General features: G+C 42.1%; 1 protein-coding gene across 2 annotated transcripts in view; it reads left to right on the top strand.

Moving 5' to 3' along the window:
• The window catches only part of smg6 (SMG6 nonsense mediated mRNA decay factor), a 79,939-nt gene that overhangs the window by 6,709 nt on the left and 53,337 nt on the right, over window positions 1–19,893 (top strand). For both annotated transcript variants that reach the window (XM_062958872.1, XM_062958871.1), the window contains exons 4-10: window positions 379–489; window positions 626–732; window positions 2,359–2,437; window positions 3,972–4,082; window positions 4,159–4,386; window positions 13,110–13,171; window positions 15,446–15,591. In XM_062958872.1, the coding sequence (XP_062814942.1) occupies window positions 379–489; window positions 626–732; window positions 2,359–2,437; window positions 3,972–4,082; window positions 4,159–4,386; window positions 13,110–13,171; window positions 15,446–15,591 (844 nt within the window). The remainder of the gene's footprint in view (window positions 1–378; window positions 490–625; window positions 733–2,358; window positions 2,438–3,971; window positions 4,083–4,158; window positions 4,387–13,109; window positions 13,172–15,445; window positions 15,592–19,893) is intronic.

The raw sequence follows: 19,893 nt of genomic DNA, 5'->3' as shown, positions 1-19,893 counted from the left end.
GATTTGAACTGGATTATATGGCAGTGTAGACACAGCTATAGAACCCATTTATAATCTTATATTATCTGCTCTGAACTGGATTATCTTGACTCCACGCCGCCATATAATCCACTTCAGTGTGCAGTCGGACACAACTGGACTTCATGTCAGGAGAAAACCTTTACCTTAACTACCACCAATTCCTCAATACTTTATTTCCCATACCACCAGACTTCGCCACAGCAACGTGTGGCTGGGTACAGCTAGTAAAATATATATATTTTGACTGGAGTTACATTTTTAAAAGTCCTTGTTTCTATCTGTATGTGTGTGTGTGTGTGTATACATACATACATGCTAGCTCACTTTGGCCCATTGCCTCTCTCCTTTTCTCTGCAGGGCACCGTCTTCTTCGACAGCCTCCTGCAGAAGCTGCAGGTCACTTACCAGTTCAAGCTGGAGGACTACATGGACGGGATGGCGGTCCGTAGCAAGCCCCTGCGGAAGACGGTGAGGCCTTTTCCCCTTTCGGACGGAGGAAACCTTTCCTTATATGTGCTGGGCAGTTAGGCACCTTGGCCTTAGGATGGAGGCCTGTTGGAAATGATATGCACCATGCTATCCTTCTGTCTGTTTCCTTTTCCAGGTGAAGTATGCCCTCATCAGCGCCCAGCGGAGCCTGATCTGCCAGGGAGACATCTGCCGATACAGGGAGCAAGGCAGCGAGACGGCCAACTATGGCAAAGCCCGCAGGTAAGAAAGGAAAAACCCTTTAATTAAATGTATGTTTGAGAGCTATATTCAGGCACAACTGGTAATAAAGTCTCTTAAAGTCTCCTGTCCATGCATTTTATTAAATGGTCTTGAAATTGTGTACTTTTTATATGACCGACCCCTTTTTATCCATAGTGGTGACGCTTGTATAATTTATTTATTTACTACATTTATATCCCGCTCTTCTCACCCCAAAGGGGACTCAGAGCGCCTTACAAATCAATATATGATTAGCATATATGAATATATGAACATACAATATATGATTAGCATAGCACAATATAAGCATTAAATTACTATATTTTACTATATCATTGGGGCCCCCGGTGGCTCAGTGTGTTAAAGCGCTGAGCTGCTGAACTTGCGGACTGAAAAGTCCCAGGTTCAAATCCTGGGAGCGGAATGAGCGCCCGCTGTTAGCCCCAGCTCCTGCCAACCTAGCAGTTCGAAAACATGCAAATGTGAGTAGATCAATAGGTACCGCTCCAGCGGGAAGATAACGGTGCTCTATGCAGTCATGCCGGCCACATGACCTGGAGGTGACTGTGGACAACTCCGGGTCTTCGGCTTTGAAATGGAGATGAGCACCAACCCCCAGAGTCGATCACGACTGGACTTAACATCAGGGGAAACCTTTACCTTTTACTATATTATTATCTGGTAATATTATTAGTAATAATACATTTAATATGTGATATATAATTAATATTATTATATTGTATTAGTAGTATAATATTGTAATTCCATTATAATATTATTATCAATAATTACCTCACTTTGTATGGTCACTATGTGTTTTATTGTATGCTGTATTTTAATTGTTTATTTTATTTGATTGTTGTGATAATTGTTTCTTTGTTATTGATATTGGTTTTAATTTTGTTATACTTTGTCTCTGTTTTGGGCTTGGCCCCATGTTAACCACCCTGAGTCTCTTTGGGGAGATGGTGGCGGGATAGAAAACTAAAGTATTATTATTATTATTATTATTATTATTATTATTATTATTATTATTATAGGAGGAGGGAAGGAATGGGAGGGGAGGGAGGAAGGAATAAGGAAGGAAATGTTATTGTAAGCCACCTTGAGTTCCTTTATGGAGAAAGGAAGGATAGAAAAAATGTAAATAATAATAGTAATAATGATAAGGAAAGAGGGCAGTGCTTCTTCTAAGTCATTAACTAATCAGCCCCAGATGGTTTTTAATAATCTATCCTGTATTTATTATGGCCCTACCATTAATAGGTTTTAAATGCAATTTTTTATCCTTGTATTGTTGTTTTAATTGACTGGCTTTAACTGTTACAATACTTTTGTTTCATATTGTATTGCTGTTTTATCTTTTTATATTGTGATTTGCATTATGTTGCTGTTTATTTTGTCCTTATGTTGTTTGGGCCTCTGCCCCATGTAAGCCGCCCCGAGTCCCTGCGGGGAGATGGTGGCAGGGTATAAATAAAGTTTTTGTTAATTATTATTATTATTATTTATAAGTCAAAGCACAGTCCAGAGTGACTCCCAGGTGTGTTGGTGTGCTGCAATGCTCCAGTGGGATTCCTTCCCTGCTCATCCTCAGAGCTTCTTCTTTCCCCATTCTCCCTCCAGCTGGTACCTGAAGGCCCAGCACATCGCTCCCAAGAACGGACGGCCCTACAACCAGCTGGCCCTCCTGGCGGTCTATACGGTAAGTGAGTCAAAGAGAGGAACAAGAAAGGGTGGGGGCAACTGTTGTAATTTTTCACCCCTGGAGTAGTGTAGCCACTGCTATATGGATGAGCTCATGGTAGGAAATGGGAGTGAAGATATGCAGGTGTGGCTTAGAAAAAGGTAAAAAAATGTTTTTATTGTTGCAAACAATGCTGGTAAGAGATAGACCAAAAGTGACTTGACTTTGGTAGAAGATTCTCATGTCTGTGTTTAAGTCAGAAACCTTTCTCAAAAAAAAAAAAAAATTGGGGGGAAAAAATCCTGTTCCTGGTTTGAAAGTGTTATTTCCTGTTTCGCTGTGTGCTCCTTGCTTTGAAAGTCATCGTTCCCCTCCAGAAACTTTATTTTTGTGGCTGCCACAAACTCGGTTAAATTGGTTGAGACTCTTATGAGAGATTCATTGAAAAACTAGAGCAAAAAGTGCTTGTAGCAGGCTGTCCCGCAACAACAAAGGTTTTGTAGTTTAATAAAAATTTTCCCATGTTTTTATGATGGAACTGATTTGGAAATGACGTTTAGCCTAGTAGGCCTCAGTGTGATAGTATGAGAGAGGCCTCAGTGTGAGAAGGCTTGGTGTGAGAAGCTTCATTGAGAGAAGGCCTTGTGTATGAGGCTTCAGTGTGAAGTCTGCTGTGTGTAAAGCTGCTGTTTCAGGATCCTGTGTAAGTTCGGTGTGAGAGGAGGTTCGGTGAGAGCGAAGCTGTTTACCTGCATGAGAAAGAAGCCCAACATGGAAGCAAAGAAGGAAGTATAAAGAACTTGGTTTTTGTTATGGAAACCTTGTATTTGTAAATAATGCAACCATATTATTTATTGATGTTGGTGTTTTATTGTTGGAATATTTGTTTCATTGTTTTATTGCTGTATGTATCAGGCTAGGCCCCCATGTAAGCCGCTCTGAGTCCCTTCGGGGAGATGGGGCGGGGTATAAAAATAAAGTTGTTATTATTATTATTATTATTATTATTATTATTATTATTATTATTATTATTTGGAATGCCCTTCCACGAAAGATCAGGCTAGCCCCCACCCTCCAGACCTTCTGCACACAACTGGCTTTTCTGACAAGCCTTTGATCATGTTCAGACTCTCTAATAATACATGTGAGGACCTTTAGATTCTTAGATGAGCACTTTATAATTCTGAGATTGAATACTGCTGTTTTACCTACAGCAGTTGCTGTATTTTATTGATTTTATCAGGGGGGTACTGTGAATTTATGATGTTGGGTTTGATTGTTTGTCTATGTTTTGTTTTGCACTTGTTGTATTTTGTATGTCACAATTCGAGTGTTCTGTGAGTCCCTCTGGGAGATGTTGGCGGGATATAAATAAAGTTTTATTATATTATTATTATATTATTTTGCTATAAAGAGTTCTCTAGGAAACAGAGGTGATGGCCCTATACAGATGTGGATGCTTCTCCGCTTCCAAAAGGCGCCGTAGTTTGTCCCATGTATAGATTGTTTTGTGATTGATTGAACAAGACGTAATGTTGCGTTGTGTCTGCAGCGGAGGAAGCTGGACGCGGTCTACTATTACATGCGCAGCCTGGCCGCCAGCAACCCCATCCTGACCGCCAAGGAGAGCCTCATGAGCCTCTTCGAGGAGACCAAGCGGAAGGTGAGACTTGGAAAGAGGATGAAGCAGGGCCTCCCTTCCTGCTCGACGTCCATTGAATCTCTCCTCCTACCTTCAGGCCGAGCAGCTGGAGCCGAAGAAGAGCCCCATCCAGGCGCATCCGCAGCGGGGGCCCCACCGCAAGGGCAAGAGGGCCGGCTCCTTGGGCCCCTCCGCCGAGGACAGCACCCGCCTGGAGCGCTGGATCCACCCCTCGCGCCAGAGACAGGGCCATGACGCCGGGCGTGCTGACTCCTCAGAGCAGGACGGCAACGGCGGCCTCCTCGGGAGCCTCAGCCCCAGCGACGTGAGTAGCCTTGGGTCCAGTCTGTGTTTCAAGCCCAGCCCATCCCCAAGTGACGAGCAAGAGAGGTGCTGTTGGTTTGCTCTTAAGTTGAACAGGGGGATGTTGTCAGAGTATTTGCAGCGCAGCAGTAGTTGGATGGAATCAGTGGAGTGCAGAATGTAGAGACACTCAGAGACGTTGGTAAAACTATTTACAAAGTTTTACTGAATCAACACAAACAGACTAACAGACAACAGATGAACACAGGACTCAACTCAAACTCTAGGCAGACAGAACTCGACTGATGCAATCAGCTTGCGCAAACACTTGTGTCTGGATACTCCCTAGTTCCAGCCACACATCAATGTCATCATAGTTTCTTGGCAATTAACTCTTTCCACACTATGGTACATTCTAGATGATGCAATCAGTTGCAATACAAGCATGACACAAATTGCATTTAAACACTATCAATACACAAATTCCACATTAACAGATGTAACTCCAGCCAAATCTATATACAGTAGAGTCTCACTTATCCAACATAAACAGACCGGCAGAATGTTGGATAAGCAAACATGTTGGATAATAAGGAGGCATTAAGGAAAAGCCTATGAAACATCAAATTAGGTTATGATTTTACAAAGGAAGCACCAAAGCATCATGTTAGACAACAAATTTGGCAGAAAAAGTAGTTCAATACGCAGTAATGTTATGTAGTAATTACTGTATTTATGAATTTAGCACCAAAATATCACGATATATTGAAAACATTGACTACAAAAATGCGTTGGATAATCCAGAACGTTTGATAAGTGAGTGTTGGATAAGTGAGACTACTGTATATAAAAATGTAGTGTGTGTTTTATTATGGAGTAAACAACAAAACCACTGAACCAAAGCACACCAGATTTGGCCACAAAAGACATAGTCATCCAATTTATGTAAAAAAAACCCCTAGAAAAATAAAGTCCAAATTATAGGAAGGGGAAGAACTGCTTTTTCCCCTTGCTGCCAGTTAGAAGGGTAGGCTCCGCCCATTGTCTGCTAGCAACCCACTCATCCTCTTCACTCAGGCCTCTTCCACACTGCCTATAAAATACAGATTATCTGATTTGAACTGGATTATCTTGAGTCCACACTGCCATATAATCCAGTTCAGTGTGGATTTTATCCAGCTGTGTAGAATGGGCCTCATATAATCCAGTTCTAAGCGGTTAATATAAGATTATAAATATAATATCTAAAATTACTGTGGTATAATAATACAGAAAAAACGATTAACATAAGCCACAGCAACACATGGCCGGGCAGGAAGGGTTAACACTCCTGTGGTGTTTGTTTTGCTGTCTGTGCCTCTGTTCAGAAGATTCCATCACACTTTCTGTCCCTGTGGGAATTGGATTTTGCAAAAATTGGATTGTTGTGCAAACAAGGATTGGTGGTAAAGCTTCAGTGGAGAGCCCTTTTCCCCATGATAATAATAATAATAATAAATAAGAATAATACACTTTATTTATATTCTGCCCTTTTCCCTGAGGATTACAGTAGATAAGCAAACACAGGTAAACATTCAATGCCTTGTTACAGTGAAACACACAAGCACAAACAAAGGCAAAGGCTTCTCTTTTCATTTCCACTGCTCATCTCTGGCTTTGAAAAAGGTGCTCTTCTCCATTTCCAAGCCGAGGAATCTGTGTTGTCACCTCCTAGTTGTGTGGCCAGCGTGATTGCTTGGAGCGTCTTTTACCTTTTCCCACTGAAGCGGTACCTATTGATATACTCACATTTGCATGTTTTCGAACTGCTAGGTTGGCTGGAGCTAGGGCTAACAGCAGGAGCTCACCCCGTCCCATGGACTTGAACCGCCAACCTTCAGGTTAGCAGTTCAGCCAGACAAGGGTTTAACCCATTGCGCCACCGCAATGTTTTGACTGTGCTGTGACCCACCTTGATTATTATTAGTATTATTAACATTTGGGGTGTTTTGGAGCCCCCAGTGGCGCAATGGGTTAAACCCTTGTGCCAGCAGGGCTGCTGACTGAAAGGATGGCGGGACTTCCTGTAATGTTTTTTGGATGATAGTCTCTGTATGATGTGTTGCTTGTGGCCAGTGGGTGGTGCTGGTGGCCTTGATAATTCCGAATTATTGTGGAAGGCAATGGGAGAGTCAATTCTCTTCCGAAAAGTGGCTCCGATGTTAAAGAGTTAGAGAGATAAAAGCAGGATATTATTATATTTAATAATAATAATAATAATAATAATAGTAATAGTAATAAAAATCATGATCTATCAACTGCAAAAAGCCACCTTATTTGGATCTGCATGCATAATTCAAAAATACATCACACAGTCTTAAACGCTTGGGAAATGTCTGACTTGTGATTTTGTGAAATGAAATCCAGCATATGCATCTCGTTTGCTGTGTCATACTGTGTTTTTGTGTCAGTAAAATAAGAATAATAATAAGTTTTATTATTATTATTATTATTATTATCATTATTATATATAATATATATTTTATGATGTTAATGTGATTTGATTGGGCTTGTCCCCATGTGAGCCTCTCTGAGTCCCCGCGGGGAGATGTTGGCGGCATACAAAAATAAAATTATTTTTATTATTATCTAATAATATTAATGATAGTGATAATAATACCTTTTGGATAAAGGACCAGGTATGTCACTCTGAGGCCAGGAGTGTTTCTGTGGGAGCCCGTAATGGGGACTTGACCCTTGAGACACGGCCTTTGTGTCACGTCCTTTGCGTGCCACACTTGCCACAGGAGAGCGCGAGAGACGTGGGCCGACGGTGGCTTTCTGTTTCGGAAACCCGGTTCCCAGGCCGGCAGCGGGGGCACCCTGCGCCCGGGCTCTGACCTCGGTCACCAAAACCACCCTGTTTCGACTTGAGCCATTTCGGCTCTTGCTCTTTGCGCTGCGGTTTCTGCAGAGGAGAGAGAAGTTTCCTCGGAGGAGGAAGCCGCGGTGCCAGGCTGCTCTGGGGCCGGGGGAAACGCGGAAACCACATGCCCTGCGACGTGACTCTCGGCACGCAGCTTGCACACCGGAAAAACACGCTTCGCCCCCTCGCTTTCCTTTGGCGCCCTCACCCTCACCTCGTCGAGTCCATCATAGAATCCTAGAGTCGGAAGGGACTCTACAAGGCCATCCAGTCCAACCCCAATCTACCAGGCAGGGAGGCACCATCTAAGCTCTCCTGACAGATGGCTATCCAGCCTCTGCTTATAAACCTCTATTCCATTGCCAAACAGCTCTTGCCATTACTTCTTAGAACAACAACAATATAACAAATAATAATTAATAGTATTTCTGTATTTCTGCCACTTTGAATCCCATTTAAGAGAGGAAAGAGGGGGATAGATATATACTACGACTAATACTAATAATAAAATAATATAACGTATAATAATACAATAGTACAGTAGAGTCTCACTTATCCAACAAACGGGCTGGCAGAACGTTGGATAAGCAAATATGTTAGATAATAAGGAGAGATTAAGGAAAAGCCTATTAAACCAAATTAGGTTATGATTTTACAAATTAAGCACCAAAACATCATGCTATACAACAAATTTGACAGAAAAAGTAGTTCAATACGCAGTAATGCTATGTTGTAATTACTGTATTTATGAATTTTTCACCAAAATATCACGATGTATTGAAAACATTGACTACAAAAATGTGTTGGATAATCCAGAACGTTGGATAAGTGAGACTCTACTGCACTTCTATTTTCCTGCCTAGCAGAAGCCACATTGAATCCTGTTTAAGAGAGGAAAGAGGGGGATAGATAGATATATATTGCTACTACTAATACGAATAATAATAATAATAATAACAACAACAACAATAATATAATGGATAATAATGTAATACCATTTCAATTTCCTGCCTAGCAGAAGCCACGTTAAATCCCATTTAAGAGAGGAAAGAGGGGGATAGATAGATAGACAGACAGACAGACAGACAGACAGACAGACAGATAGATACTAAACGGGCCGGCAGAACCTTGGATAAGCGAATATCTTGGATAATAAGGAGGGATTAAGGAAAAGCCTATTAAACATCAAATTAGGTTATGATTTTACAAATTAAGCACCAAAACATCATGTTGTACAACACATTTGACAGAAAAAGTAGTTCAATACGCAGTAATGTTATGTAGTAATTACTGTACAGTAGAGTCTCACTTATCCAGTACCCGCTTATCCAATGTCCTGGATTATCCAACGCATTTTTGTAGTCAATGTTTTCAATATATCGTGATATTTTGGTGCTAAATTCATTAAATACAGTAATTACTACACAGCATTACTGCGTATTGAACTACTTTTTGTACCAAATTTGTTGTCTAACATGACGTTTTGATGCTTCATTTGTAAAATCATAACCTAATTTGATGTTTCATAGGCTTTTCCTTAATGTCTCCTTATTATCCAACATATTCACTTATCCAACATTCTGCCAGCCCGTTTATGTTGGATAAGTGAGACTCTACTGTATTTACGAATTTAGCACCAAAATAGCACGATATATTGAAAACATTTACTTGGATAATCCAGAACCTTGGATAAGCGAGTCTTGGATAAGTGAGCCTCTGCTATATATATATTGCTTCACTCATCAATCTCATATATACATATATGTGTGTGTGTATGTATTGATAAAGCCTAGGCTCGCATTGGCCTTTTCCGCCGCCACACCACCCTCTTGGCTCAGTGAGACTGATCTCCTTCTCCTTGCCCATCTATGACGTCACCGCGGCCCCCTCCCTTTACATCCGGAGAGGTCTTTTTCCTCCCAAACCCCGTTGTTGGCACTCCTCCTGCTCCGCAGATGCGTCTCCTCGTCCTAAGCTTTAATGGGAAAAAGGCGGAGGGAAATATGCATTGCCTCCCTTGATAAAGAACAGAGGCCGGGGATCGGCTTCCAAACCTGAAGTCACCATTTTTTAACTGGAAACAGGCCCCTTGACCGCCCGTCCGTCCCTTTCCCAGAGCCCAGCCCAGCGGAGCCGCAGCTGCCTTGGAATCCTTCCCTTATTTGGTGCCTCGGTTTCCCCGTTCGGGATCCAAAGGCTCAGGTGCCGGGGGCCTGGCTCCATTGGTTTTACTGGGGGAGAGCAGAGCCAAGACACAAAAAATGTCATCATTTTTCTCATGTTCGGTTCAAGACCTCTATAGAATAATTTGGAATAATCGAGAATACCACCCCCTTCCCTTCATTAGAATAAAGAGTATCTCTGAGTGAATACTAATTTAATAAAGGCCAACAGAGAGCTATGCCTGACCTCTCTGATGCCAACAGCTTGAATAATAGCAACAACAACAAGAATAGTAATAATAGCAACAAGTGCCCTATCGCTATCTATGCCAGGCCTATTTGTAATAATTAGGAATGAAATAATAATAATAATAATAATTAGCAGGGCTCTATCTCTTATCTATGCCACCTCTAGTTCTAATAATTGTGATGATTATAATAATAATAATAATTTGCAGTGCTCTATCTCTATCTATGCCAGCTCTATTTGTAATAATTGTGATTATTATTGTTATTTCCAGTCCTCTATCTCTATCTATGCCAGGTCTATTTGTAATAACTGAGAATAAAATAATAATAATGATAATAATAATAATAATAATTTACAGTGATCCATCTCTCCCTGTGCCAGCTCTATTTGGAATAATTGTGATTATTATTGTTATTTCCAGTCCTCTATCTCTATCTATGCCAGGTCTATTTGTAATAACTGAGAATAAAATAATAATAATGATAATAATAATAATAATTTACAGTGATCCATCTCTCCCTGTGCCAGCTCTATTTGGAATAATTGTAATAATAATAACTATTATTATTATTATTTCCAGTACTTTATCTCTATCTATGCCAGCTATATTTGTAATAATTGTGAAAATGATGATGATGATGATGATAATTGCAGTTATCTCTCTCTCTCTATGCTAGCTATATTTGTAATAATTGTGAAGATGATGATTTGAAGCCCTTGTTCCCTTGTGTCCTAGTCTGCAGGGCAGCAGAAAACAAGCTTGCTCCCTCTTCCCTATGACTTCCCTTCACATATTTGTACATGGCTATCATGTCTCCTCTCAGCCTTCTCTTCTGCAGGCTAAACATGCCCAGCTCTTTAAGCCGCTCCTCATAGGGCTTGTTCTCCAGACCCTTAATCATTTTAGTCGCCCTCAACATCTCCCTTCAACTGTGGTGCCCAAAATTGGACACAGTATTCCAGGTGTGGTCTGACCAAGGCAGAATTTGCAGTTATCTCTATCCTAGCTATATTTGTAATAATTGTGAAGATGATTATAATAATAATGTGCAGTTATCTCTCTCTCTCTATCCCAGCTATATTTGTAATAATTGTGAAGATGATGATGATGATGATGATGATGATGATGATGATGATAATAATAATTTGCAGTTATCTCTATCCTAGCTATATTTGTAATAATTGTGAAGATGATAATAACAATAATAACAATAATTTGCAGTTATCTCTCTCTCTCTATCCCAGCTATATTTGTAATAATTGTGGTGATGATGATGATGATGATAATAGAACTGAGAAGTGGTATCAAACTGTGTTATTGCTGTAGTGCAGAGGCAGCTTGATGGTTTCCTGGGCATTTTGGCGTGGGCTTTTGCTTTTTACACGCCTGCCTTTTGACCCTGTATCTGGGTTGCTGTGATTTTTCCGGGCTGTATTTCTCTCCTGATGTTTCGCCCACATCTATGACAGACATCCTCAGAGGTTGTGGGGTCTGTATCTGATATTGTGGAGTGTTGGTTGGTCTGTCCTTCCCATTTGGCCTGCTTCGGGGAGGCGGCCGGAGCCCCGCTCTGCCTGGAAAGCAGCTACAGCTTGCCTTCCTTCCTCCCTCGCAGGGTCGTGGGGAGGACAAAGGCCTGTGTGTGAGTGTGTGTCTTTGCATGCGAAAGAGAGAGGAGGGAAGCCTGGCGGTTTGGCCAAGGAGGGGGAAGCGATGAGCAGCGGCTTCCCTCCCTTTGGCCCCCCTTTTTGCCCCCAGGCCTTTGGGGAAGTGCCTCCCTCTGGGGTCCGGTGGGAAGCGAGAGGTTCCCAGGGCCTCGGCCAGCCCACCAGGTGAGTCACTTGCCCCGGGACTGAACCTCCTCCCTGCAGCCGCAGCCTCGCCCCCCCCTTGTTTGTGCAAGGCTGAGCTCATCCCTCTCACAGCCTATGTCATAGCATCATAGAATCCTAGAGTTGGACGATATAATGTATAATATACAATGCTTATATCAGGGGTCCCCAAACTAAGGCCCTCCAAGGTCATTGACCTGGCCCCTGTCCTAAATTTTAGACTTAGGGTTGACCTAAGTCTACCTGGTCTTTGGAGGTCTCTTTGCTTATCTATGGTCTTATGAGATCGTCTAGATGGTCTTTGAAGGTCTCTTTGCTTAGCTATGGCCTTATGAGAACATCTAGATGGCTTTTGGAGGTCATTTTCCTTACCTATGGTCCTATGAGAACGTCTAGATGGCCTTCGAGGGTCCCTTTCCTTACCTATGGTCTTATGAGACCAACTAGATGGTCTTTGGAGGTCTCTTTGCTTATCTATGGTCTTATGAGATCGTCTAGATGGTCTTTGAAGGTCTCTTTGCTTAGCTATGGCCTTATGAGAACATCTAGATGGCTTTTGGAGGTCATTTTCCTTACCTATGGTCCTATGAGAACGTCTAGATGGCCTTTGAGGGTCCCTTTCCTTACCTATGGTCTTATGAGACCATCTAGATGGTCTTTGGAGGTGTCTTTGCTTACCTATGGTCTTATGAAACCATCTAGATGGTCATTGAGGTCCCTTTCCTTATCTATGATCTTCTGATGGCCTGATGAGATTGTCTAGATAGCCTTTGAGGGTCCCTTTCCTTTCCTATGGTCTTATGAGATTGTCTAGATAGTGCTTATATTGTACTATGCTAATACAGTAGAGTCTCACTTATCCAACACTTGCTTATCCAACGTTCTGGATTATCCAAGCCATTTTTGTAGTCAATGTTTTCAATTTATCATGATATTTTGGTGCTAAATTCGTAAATACAGTAATTACAACATAACCTTACTGCGTATTGAACTACTTTTTCTATCAAATTTGTTGTCTAACATGATGTTTTGGTGCTTAATTTGTAAAATCATAATCTAATTTGATGTTTAATAGGCTCTTCCTTAATCTCTCCTTATTATCCAACATATTCGCTTATCCAACGTTCTGCCGGCCCGTTTATGTTGGATAAGTGAGACTCTACTGTAATATAACATATTGTACGTATATAAATGTTGCTAATAAATAAATACATACGTACGCATCTATGTATGTGCATATGGCTCTTTGTATCCGCTGTGTCTGGGTTCCGTCCGTTGACCCCGGGGCTCACTGCAGGGGTCCCAGTGGTGGTCAAGGGGTGCATTGTCCAGCAGGGGGCGCCCCGGCCTCCCTTTGGCCTCTGTTTTGGATTCGGAACCATTTGGTTCCCATCTGCAGCCGGGCTGGCTCCCTTTGGCCGGCCCTTCTTTCCCTCCTGTCTGTCTGTCGCTGGGGACCGTCCTTCACAGGAAAAGGGAGAGTTTGGGATTGTTTTCTCATCTTCTCCATCATCCCCCCCCCCCGCCCGTTCCTTTTTTTATTCTTTTTTAATGTGTTTTTTTTCTCTTTTCTGTGTGTGTTGTTTCCCCTGCAGCTGAACAAAAGGTTCGTCCTGAGTTTTCTGCATGCCCATGGGAAGCTGTTTACCAGGATTGGGTAAGGCCTGCTGCAGGATGTTTGCTTTATTTTTTCCAGCATTACGGAGGCTTTTTGGAATTCCAATATTGTTAGCAACTGGGCCCAGTGTTTGGAGTTCTTCCTCCTTCTGGGGTGGCATTCAAAATCCATTAAAAAACAAAAAAAAGAGGCTCACTGGGGTCATCCAAACGGGGCCAAAAGGAACAACAACAACAAAATAGAGCCCGACCTTGCTATCTGTTTCTACTTATCGTCATGGAGCTGGACCACATATCCCATTAGCACAACTTTCCTTAGTTTCGGTAACACTTTCACATTTTTGTGCATCGATAGCTTTGCAATGGGTTTCCATCTATATATATAAAAGGGTAGTGAAATTTTGGCCTAGGACAAAACAACAAAACTACACATTCCAGAAACAGTAAACTTGGCAGCACAACCCCTCATCCTTGCCTCTACGTTCATACAACAAAAAGAAAAGAAAAATAAAGTCCTAATTAGAGGGAGAGGAATAATTCTTTTTATCCAATTGCTGCCATTAAGAAGGCTAAGCTCTGCCCACTTGGTCTCCTAGCAACCCACTCAGCCCAGGGGACAGGCAGAGTTAGGCCTCACTTAGGCCTCTTCCACACTGCCTATAAAATACAGATTATCTGATTTTAACTGGATTATATGGCAGTGTAGACTCAAGGCCCTTCCACACAACTATATAACCCATTTATAATGGACTTAATGTCAGGGGAAAACCTTTATCCTTTACCTTAACTACCACCAATTCCTCAATACTTTATTTTCCATACCACCATACTTTGCCACAGCAACGCATGGCCGGGCACAGCTAGTCTATATATATAAAAATGTAGTGTGCATTTTTTCCCATGGAGTAAACAACAAAACTACTAAACCAAATGGCACCAAATTTGGCCACAAAAAACATAGTCATCCAATCTATGTCTTTCAATCAAAAAAACCTAGAGAAATAAAGTCCAAATAACAGAAAAACCCCCAATTGCTTACCGCGCATGTGCAGAAGCCCCCAGGGAACTGAAACTACATTACCCAGAGGATCTTGTAACTGTGCGCGGAGCCTAACACCACTTTTAAAATACGTTGCCATGGTGGAACAACCTTGCAGCTGAAGGCAAGGAGGAAATGGATATTAATTTGGAGCCTATAATATCAAATCAAATCAAATATCAAATTTATTTAATGCTTAGACCATAGGTCTTTTGCATGCAAGACAAACAAACAAATACACAAAAGCCAGGCCATCAAATACAATATAAAACGTGACATTAAAACCCTATATAAATCATTAAAACATTAAAATGATGCAAATATCTATGTCGGGATATGCCCTTCAAATACTGCATATATCTATATAGGTAATATTCAAATAGAAGACTGTGACCCCTTATTGAATATATATTATCTGAGAAATGATTATGAAAGACTAATAGATGAAAAGTATTGCACTGTATGCAACAAACACTCGCAAATGTATGTATATTTGAATTAAAATAAATATTAAAAAAGGGATAATAATAATAATACAGTAGAGTCTCACTTATCCAACATAAACGGGCCGGCAGAACGTTGGATAAGCAAATATGTTGGATAATAAGGAGGCATTAAGGAAAAGCCTATTAAACATCAAATTAGGTTATGATTTTACAAATTAAGCACCAAAACATCATGTTATACAACAAATTTGACAGAAAAGGTAGTTCAGTACACAGTAATGCTATGTAGTAATTACTATATTTACGAATTTAGCACCAAAATATGATGATGTATTGAAAACATTGACTACAAAAGTGCGTTGGATAATCCAGAACGTTGGATAAGCGAGTGTTGGATAAGTGAGACTCTACTGTAATAATAAATGCTTGGGAAGAGTTCGACTTGTGATTTTGTGATACGAAATCCACCATATACATCTCGTTTGTTGTGTCATACTTTGTCTTTTTATCAATAACAATAATAAGGGTTAATCCAACTCTATAGGATTCTTTAGCCCTAATTCGTCATGATGTCTATTAGGTTGGATGGCCATCTGTCAGGAGGGGTTAGATGGTGCCTTCCTTCCTAGCAGGAGGAGGGTTGGACTGAGTGGCCTCTTGGGGTCCCTTCCAGGTCTAGGATTCTATGATTCGATACGCAGGGTCTGGGTGGACCTTTGTTGGGAGGGGTCGGAAGGTGTCTTCCTGCATGGCTGCAAGTGGGGTTGGACTGGATGGCCTTTGGGGACCCCTCCCGCCGCAGGGCTGACTGCTATCCTTCCTCTTCCAGTATGGAGTCCTTCCCATCGGTGGCGTCGGAGGTCCTGCGCCAGTTCCAGGCCCTTCTTGGGCACAGCCCTCCCCCCTTGGGCAGCCCCCGCCTGCTCCAGCTCATGGCCATCAACATGTTCGCCGTCCACAACGCCCAGCCCAAAGGTAGAGTGGCCCTCTGCACTGCAGACATACAGAGAATGGGACGTATCTATATATATAAAAGGGTAATGAAATTTCAGCCTAGGACAAAACAACAAAACTACACATCCCAGAAACACTAAACTTGGCAGCACAACCCCTCATCCATGCCTCTGCGTTCATACAACAACAACAACAAAGAAAAGTAAACATTAGAGGGAGATGAATAATTGTTTTTATCCAATTGCTGCCAGTTAGAAGGCTAAGCTCCTCCCACTTGGTGTCCTAGCAACCCACTCAGCCCAGGGGACAGGCAGAGTTAGGCCTCACTTAGGCCTCTTCCACACTGCCTATAAAATACAGATTATCTGATTTGAACTGGATTATATGGCAGTGTAGACTCAAGGCCCTTCCACACAGCTGTATAACCCATTTATAATCTTACATTATCTGCTTTGAACTGGATTATCTTGACTCCACACTGCCATATAATCCACTTCAGTGTGCATTTTATCCAGCTGTGTAGAAGAGGCCTCATACTTCGCCACAGCAACGCGTGGCCGGGCACAGCTAGTTTATACAGTAGAGTCTCTCTAATCCAAGCCTCGCTTATCCAAGTCTCTGGATTATCCAAGCCATTTTTGTAGTCAATGTTTTCAATATATCGTGATATTTTGGTGCTAAATTCATAAATACAGTAATTACAACATAACATTACTGTGTATTGAACTACTTTTTCTGTCCAATTTGTTGTCTAACATGATGTTTTGGTGCTTAATTTGTAAAATCATAACCTAATTTGATGTTTAATAGGCTTTTCCTTAATCCCTTTTTATTATCCAAGATATTCGCTTATCCAAGCTTCTGCCGGCCCATTTAGCTTGGATAAGTGAGACTCTACTGTATATAAAAATGTAATGTGCATTGTTCCCATGGAGGAAACAACAAAACCACTGAACCAAATCACACCAAATTTGGCCACCAAAGACATAGCCACCCAATCTATGTCTTTCAATTTTAAAAAACTTTTAAAAAATAAAGTCCAAATTACAGAATACGAGGAAAAGCCATTCTCCCCGGCTGCCAGTCAGAAAGGTAGGCCCCGCTCAATTTGTGTCCTAGTAACCCCCTCATCCACAATGGTTGAGGGTTCACTTAAGCCTTTTCCACACTGCTTATAAAATGCAGATTCACTTAGGCCCTTCCACACAGTTATATAACCCAGATTGCCAAGGAAGATAATTCACAGTGTCTGCTTTGAACTGGATTATCTTGAGTCCACACGGCCATGTAATCCAGTTCAGTGGGGATTTTATACAGTTGTGTAGAAGGGGCCTCACATAATCCAGTTCTAAGCAGATAATACAAGATTCTAAATATAATATACTAGCTGTGCCTGGCAACGCGTTGCTGTGGTGAAGTATGGTGGTAAGGGAAATAAAGTATTGAGGAATTGGTGGTAGTTAAGGTAAAGGGTCCCCTGGGCTGAGTGGGTTGCTAGGAGACCAAGTGGGTGAAGCTTAGCCTTCTAACTGGCAGCAGTTGGATAAAAACAATTATTCCTCTACCTCTAATTAGGACTTTATTTTTCTTTTCTTCTTGTTGTATCAACCTAAAGGCATGGATGAGGGGGTTGTGCTGTCAATTTTCAAGGTTGTGGGGTGTTTACTTTTGTTGTTTTGTCCCCTGCCGTGATGCCATCACTCTTTTATATATATAGATATAAAATGACTGTGTTATAATAAAACAGAACAAGGAAATAACATATACTACCTACCACTAATTCCTCAATACTTTATTTCCCATACCACCACATTTTGCCACAGCAACGTGTGGCCGAGCACACCGTGTATGTATGTGTGTGTGTGTGTGTGTGTGTGTGTGTGTGTGTATATATATATAAAGAGATGGTATTATTATTTTGAGAAAGGGGATCCGAAGTGATGGAAGCCCTTTCCTTGCGGCCTGCTGCGCTCCCCTCCCATCTGCGCCCAATTTATCCCCATCCTCGCTCCCTCCCTCCCTCGTAATTTGTTTTATGATTTCTGGAATCAAACCCATCTCTGACACACTGTTCTGCTTTGCCCTATTATTGGATTATTGGTTTCGGGGCTGAATTGCTACGGGATGTTCGTGGGCCACCTCTGGGACCCATCCTCCTCTTTTTTTCCCTCCCCTTATTACAAGGGATGATGGGATATGTAGTCCGACGCGACCACAGGCCTTTTCTGGGGGTTTGTAAGCACGAAAGGCCCTCTGTTGGGACGGCTTGGATGGTGCCTTCCTTTATGACCGAAGGACGTTGGGCCGGATGACCTTTAGGGCATCCCTTCCAACTTCAGGATTCTATGATTGATTGATTGATTTATTGTACCGTCCTTTATGGAAGAAATTGGTTGGATGACTTTTGGGGATTTCTTCCAATGGTATGAGTCTGGCCATCTGCTGAGAGGGATTGGATTGTGCCCTCCTTTGTGGTAGAAATGTGGTTCGTCTGGATGACTTTGGAGAATCCCTTCCAACTGTATGAGCGTTGTGGCCCTCTGTCGAGAAGGATTGGATTGTGTCCTTTGTGACAGAAATGGGGTTGGTCTGGATGACCTTTGGAGAATCCCTTCCAAACATATGAGCGTTTGAGAGGGTGGATGGCCATCTGTCAAGCGGGATCTAATTGTGTCCTTTGTGGCAGAAATGGGGTTGGTCTGGATGACCTTTGGAGAATCCCTTCCAACCATATGAGCGTTTGAGAGGGTGGATGGCCATCTGTCAAGCGGGATCTAATTGTGTCCTTTGTGGCAGAAATTGGGTTGGTCTGGATGACCTTTGGAGAATCCCTTCCAACCATATGAGCGTTTGAGAGGCTGGATGGCCATCTGTCGAGAAGGATCGGATTGTGTCCTCCTTTGTGGCAGAAAAGGGGTTGGTCTGGATGACCTTTGGAGAATCCCTTCCAACCGTATGAGCGTTTGAAGGGCTGGATGGCTGTCTGTCGGGAGGGCTTTGATTGTGTCCTTTGAATGGGCTGCCCTTTCGACTCCAGGATTTTCATCCTTGATTTGATTCCTTTGGCTCTATCAAGGGCCATCTGTGGGGAGGGCTTTGATGGGGTTGTGCTGGATGGCCTTTGAGGGACCCCTTCCAATCCTATGACTTATGCATGTATCTGTAGGGCAGCTTTTCCAAGACTGTCCCGATGCGAGAAGGCAATCTCCCAAATAGGGCCTTTTCTTAAAAAACACACATTTTCGAGGATATATATATATATATATATATATATATATTCATTGCCAAGACGCTCTGCAGCTGCTGCTGAACCTTATGTCTGTCGGGGTTTATAGCCGTCTGCATCGAACCGGCGGCTTCGTTCCAGCCTCATATATATATATATATATACATACATACACACATACATATAATATCCCCCCCCTTTTGCTTTAAAGTCCCCCTTTTTTTTCCGAGCCAGACATCGAATTAATCTCTGGGCACTTTAGATTGCTGGCAGGCCCAAGCAGGATGTGGGTTATTTCTTTCTCTCTTTCTCTCCATATTTTTTTTCTCTCTCTCTCTCTTTTGGCTGACTTTTTTACCTCTGCAAGAATTTGGACGGGACTCGCATTCGCTCCTTTCCTCTCCCATCATTGCCCTTCTGCCGCTGCCGCTGCTGCTGCTGCTGCGGCTTTCTCTCTTTCTCTCCCCTCCTTCTAATAGATTTCATATGTCGACGCCGTTGACATCAGTATCAAACTATTCCCTCCATGTGATCGCGGGTGTATTTCCTGCAGGAAATCTGCAAGATATTTATTAAGGGCTAATAAAATAAACCTCGCTCTCCCTGAGCTTTTTAGGTAGTTTTCAATTGTTCGCGTCTCCCTGGCTTTCCCTTTATCAGCCAGGTTTGGGGCTGCTTTATACGTATAATTATTTCTCTCATATATGTTGTTTTTATTTTTATTTGTTTTATTTTATTATATGTATTGTTTTTGGCTGTGTCCGGCCACGCGCTGCTGTGGCGCAGTCCTTTGTGGCATTCAAGGTGGCCTAGAAATAATTCCCCTGGGTATGAAGCAGCCAGGCTTTGAAGCTGCAAGGCTATTCAATGATATTCAAGTTGGCCAACAATGTAGTCTCCTAGGTATGAAGCAGCCAGGCTTTGAAGCTGCAAGGCTATTCAATGATATTCAAATTGGCCAACAATGGAGTCCCCTAGGTATGAAGCAGCCAGGCTTTGAAGCTGCAAGGGTATTCAATGATATTCAAGTTGGCCAACAATGGAGTCCCCTAGGTATGAAGCAGCCAGGCTTTGAAGCTGCAAGGGTATTCAGTGGT

The sequence above is a fragment of the Anolis carolinensis genome, unplaced genomic scaffold (assembly GCF_035594765.1).
Source record: "Anolis carolinensis isolate JA03-04 unplaced genomic scaffold, rAnoCar3.1.pri scaffold_7, whole genome shotgun sequence".
Taxonomy (NCBI): Eukaryota; Metazoa; Chordata; class Lepidosauria; order Squamata; family Dactyloidae; genus Anolis; species Anolis carolinensis.
This window is presented reverse-complemented; position numbering and strand designations above follow the sequence as displayed.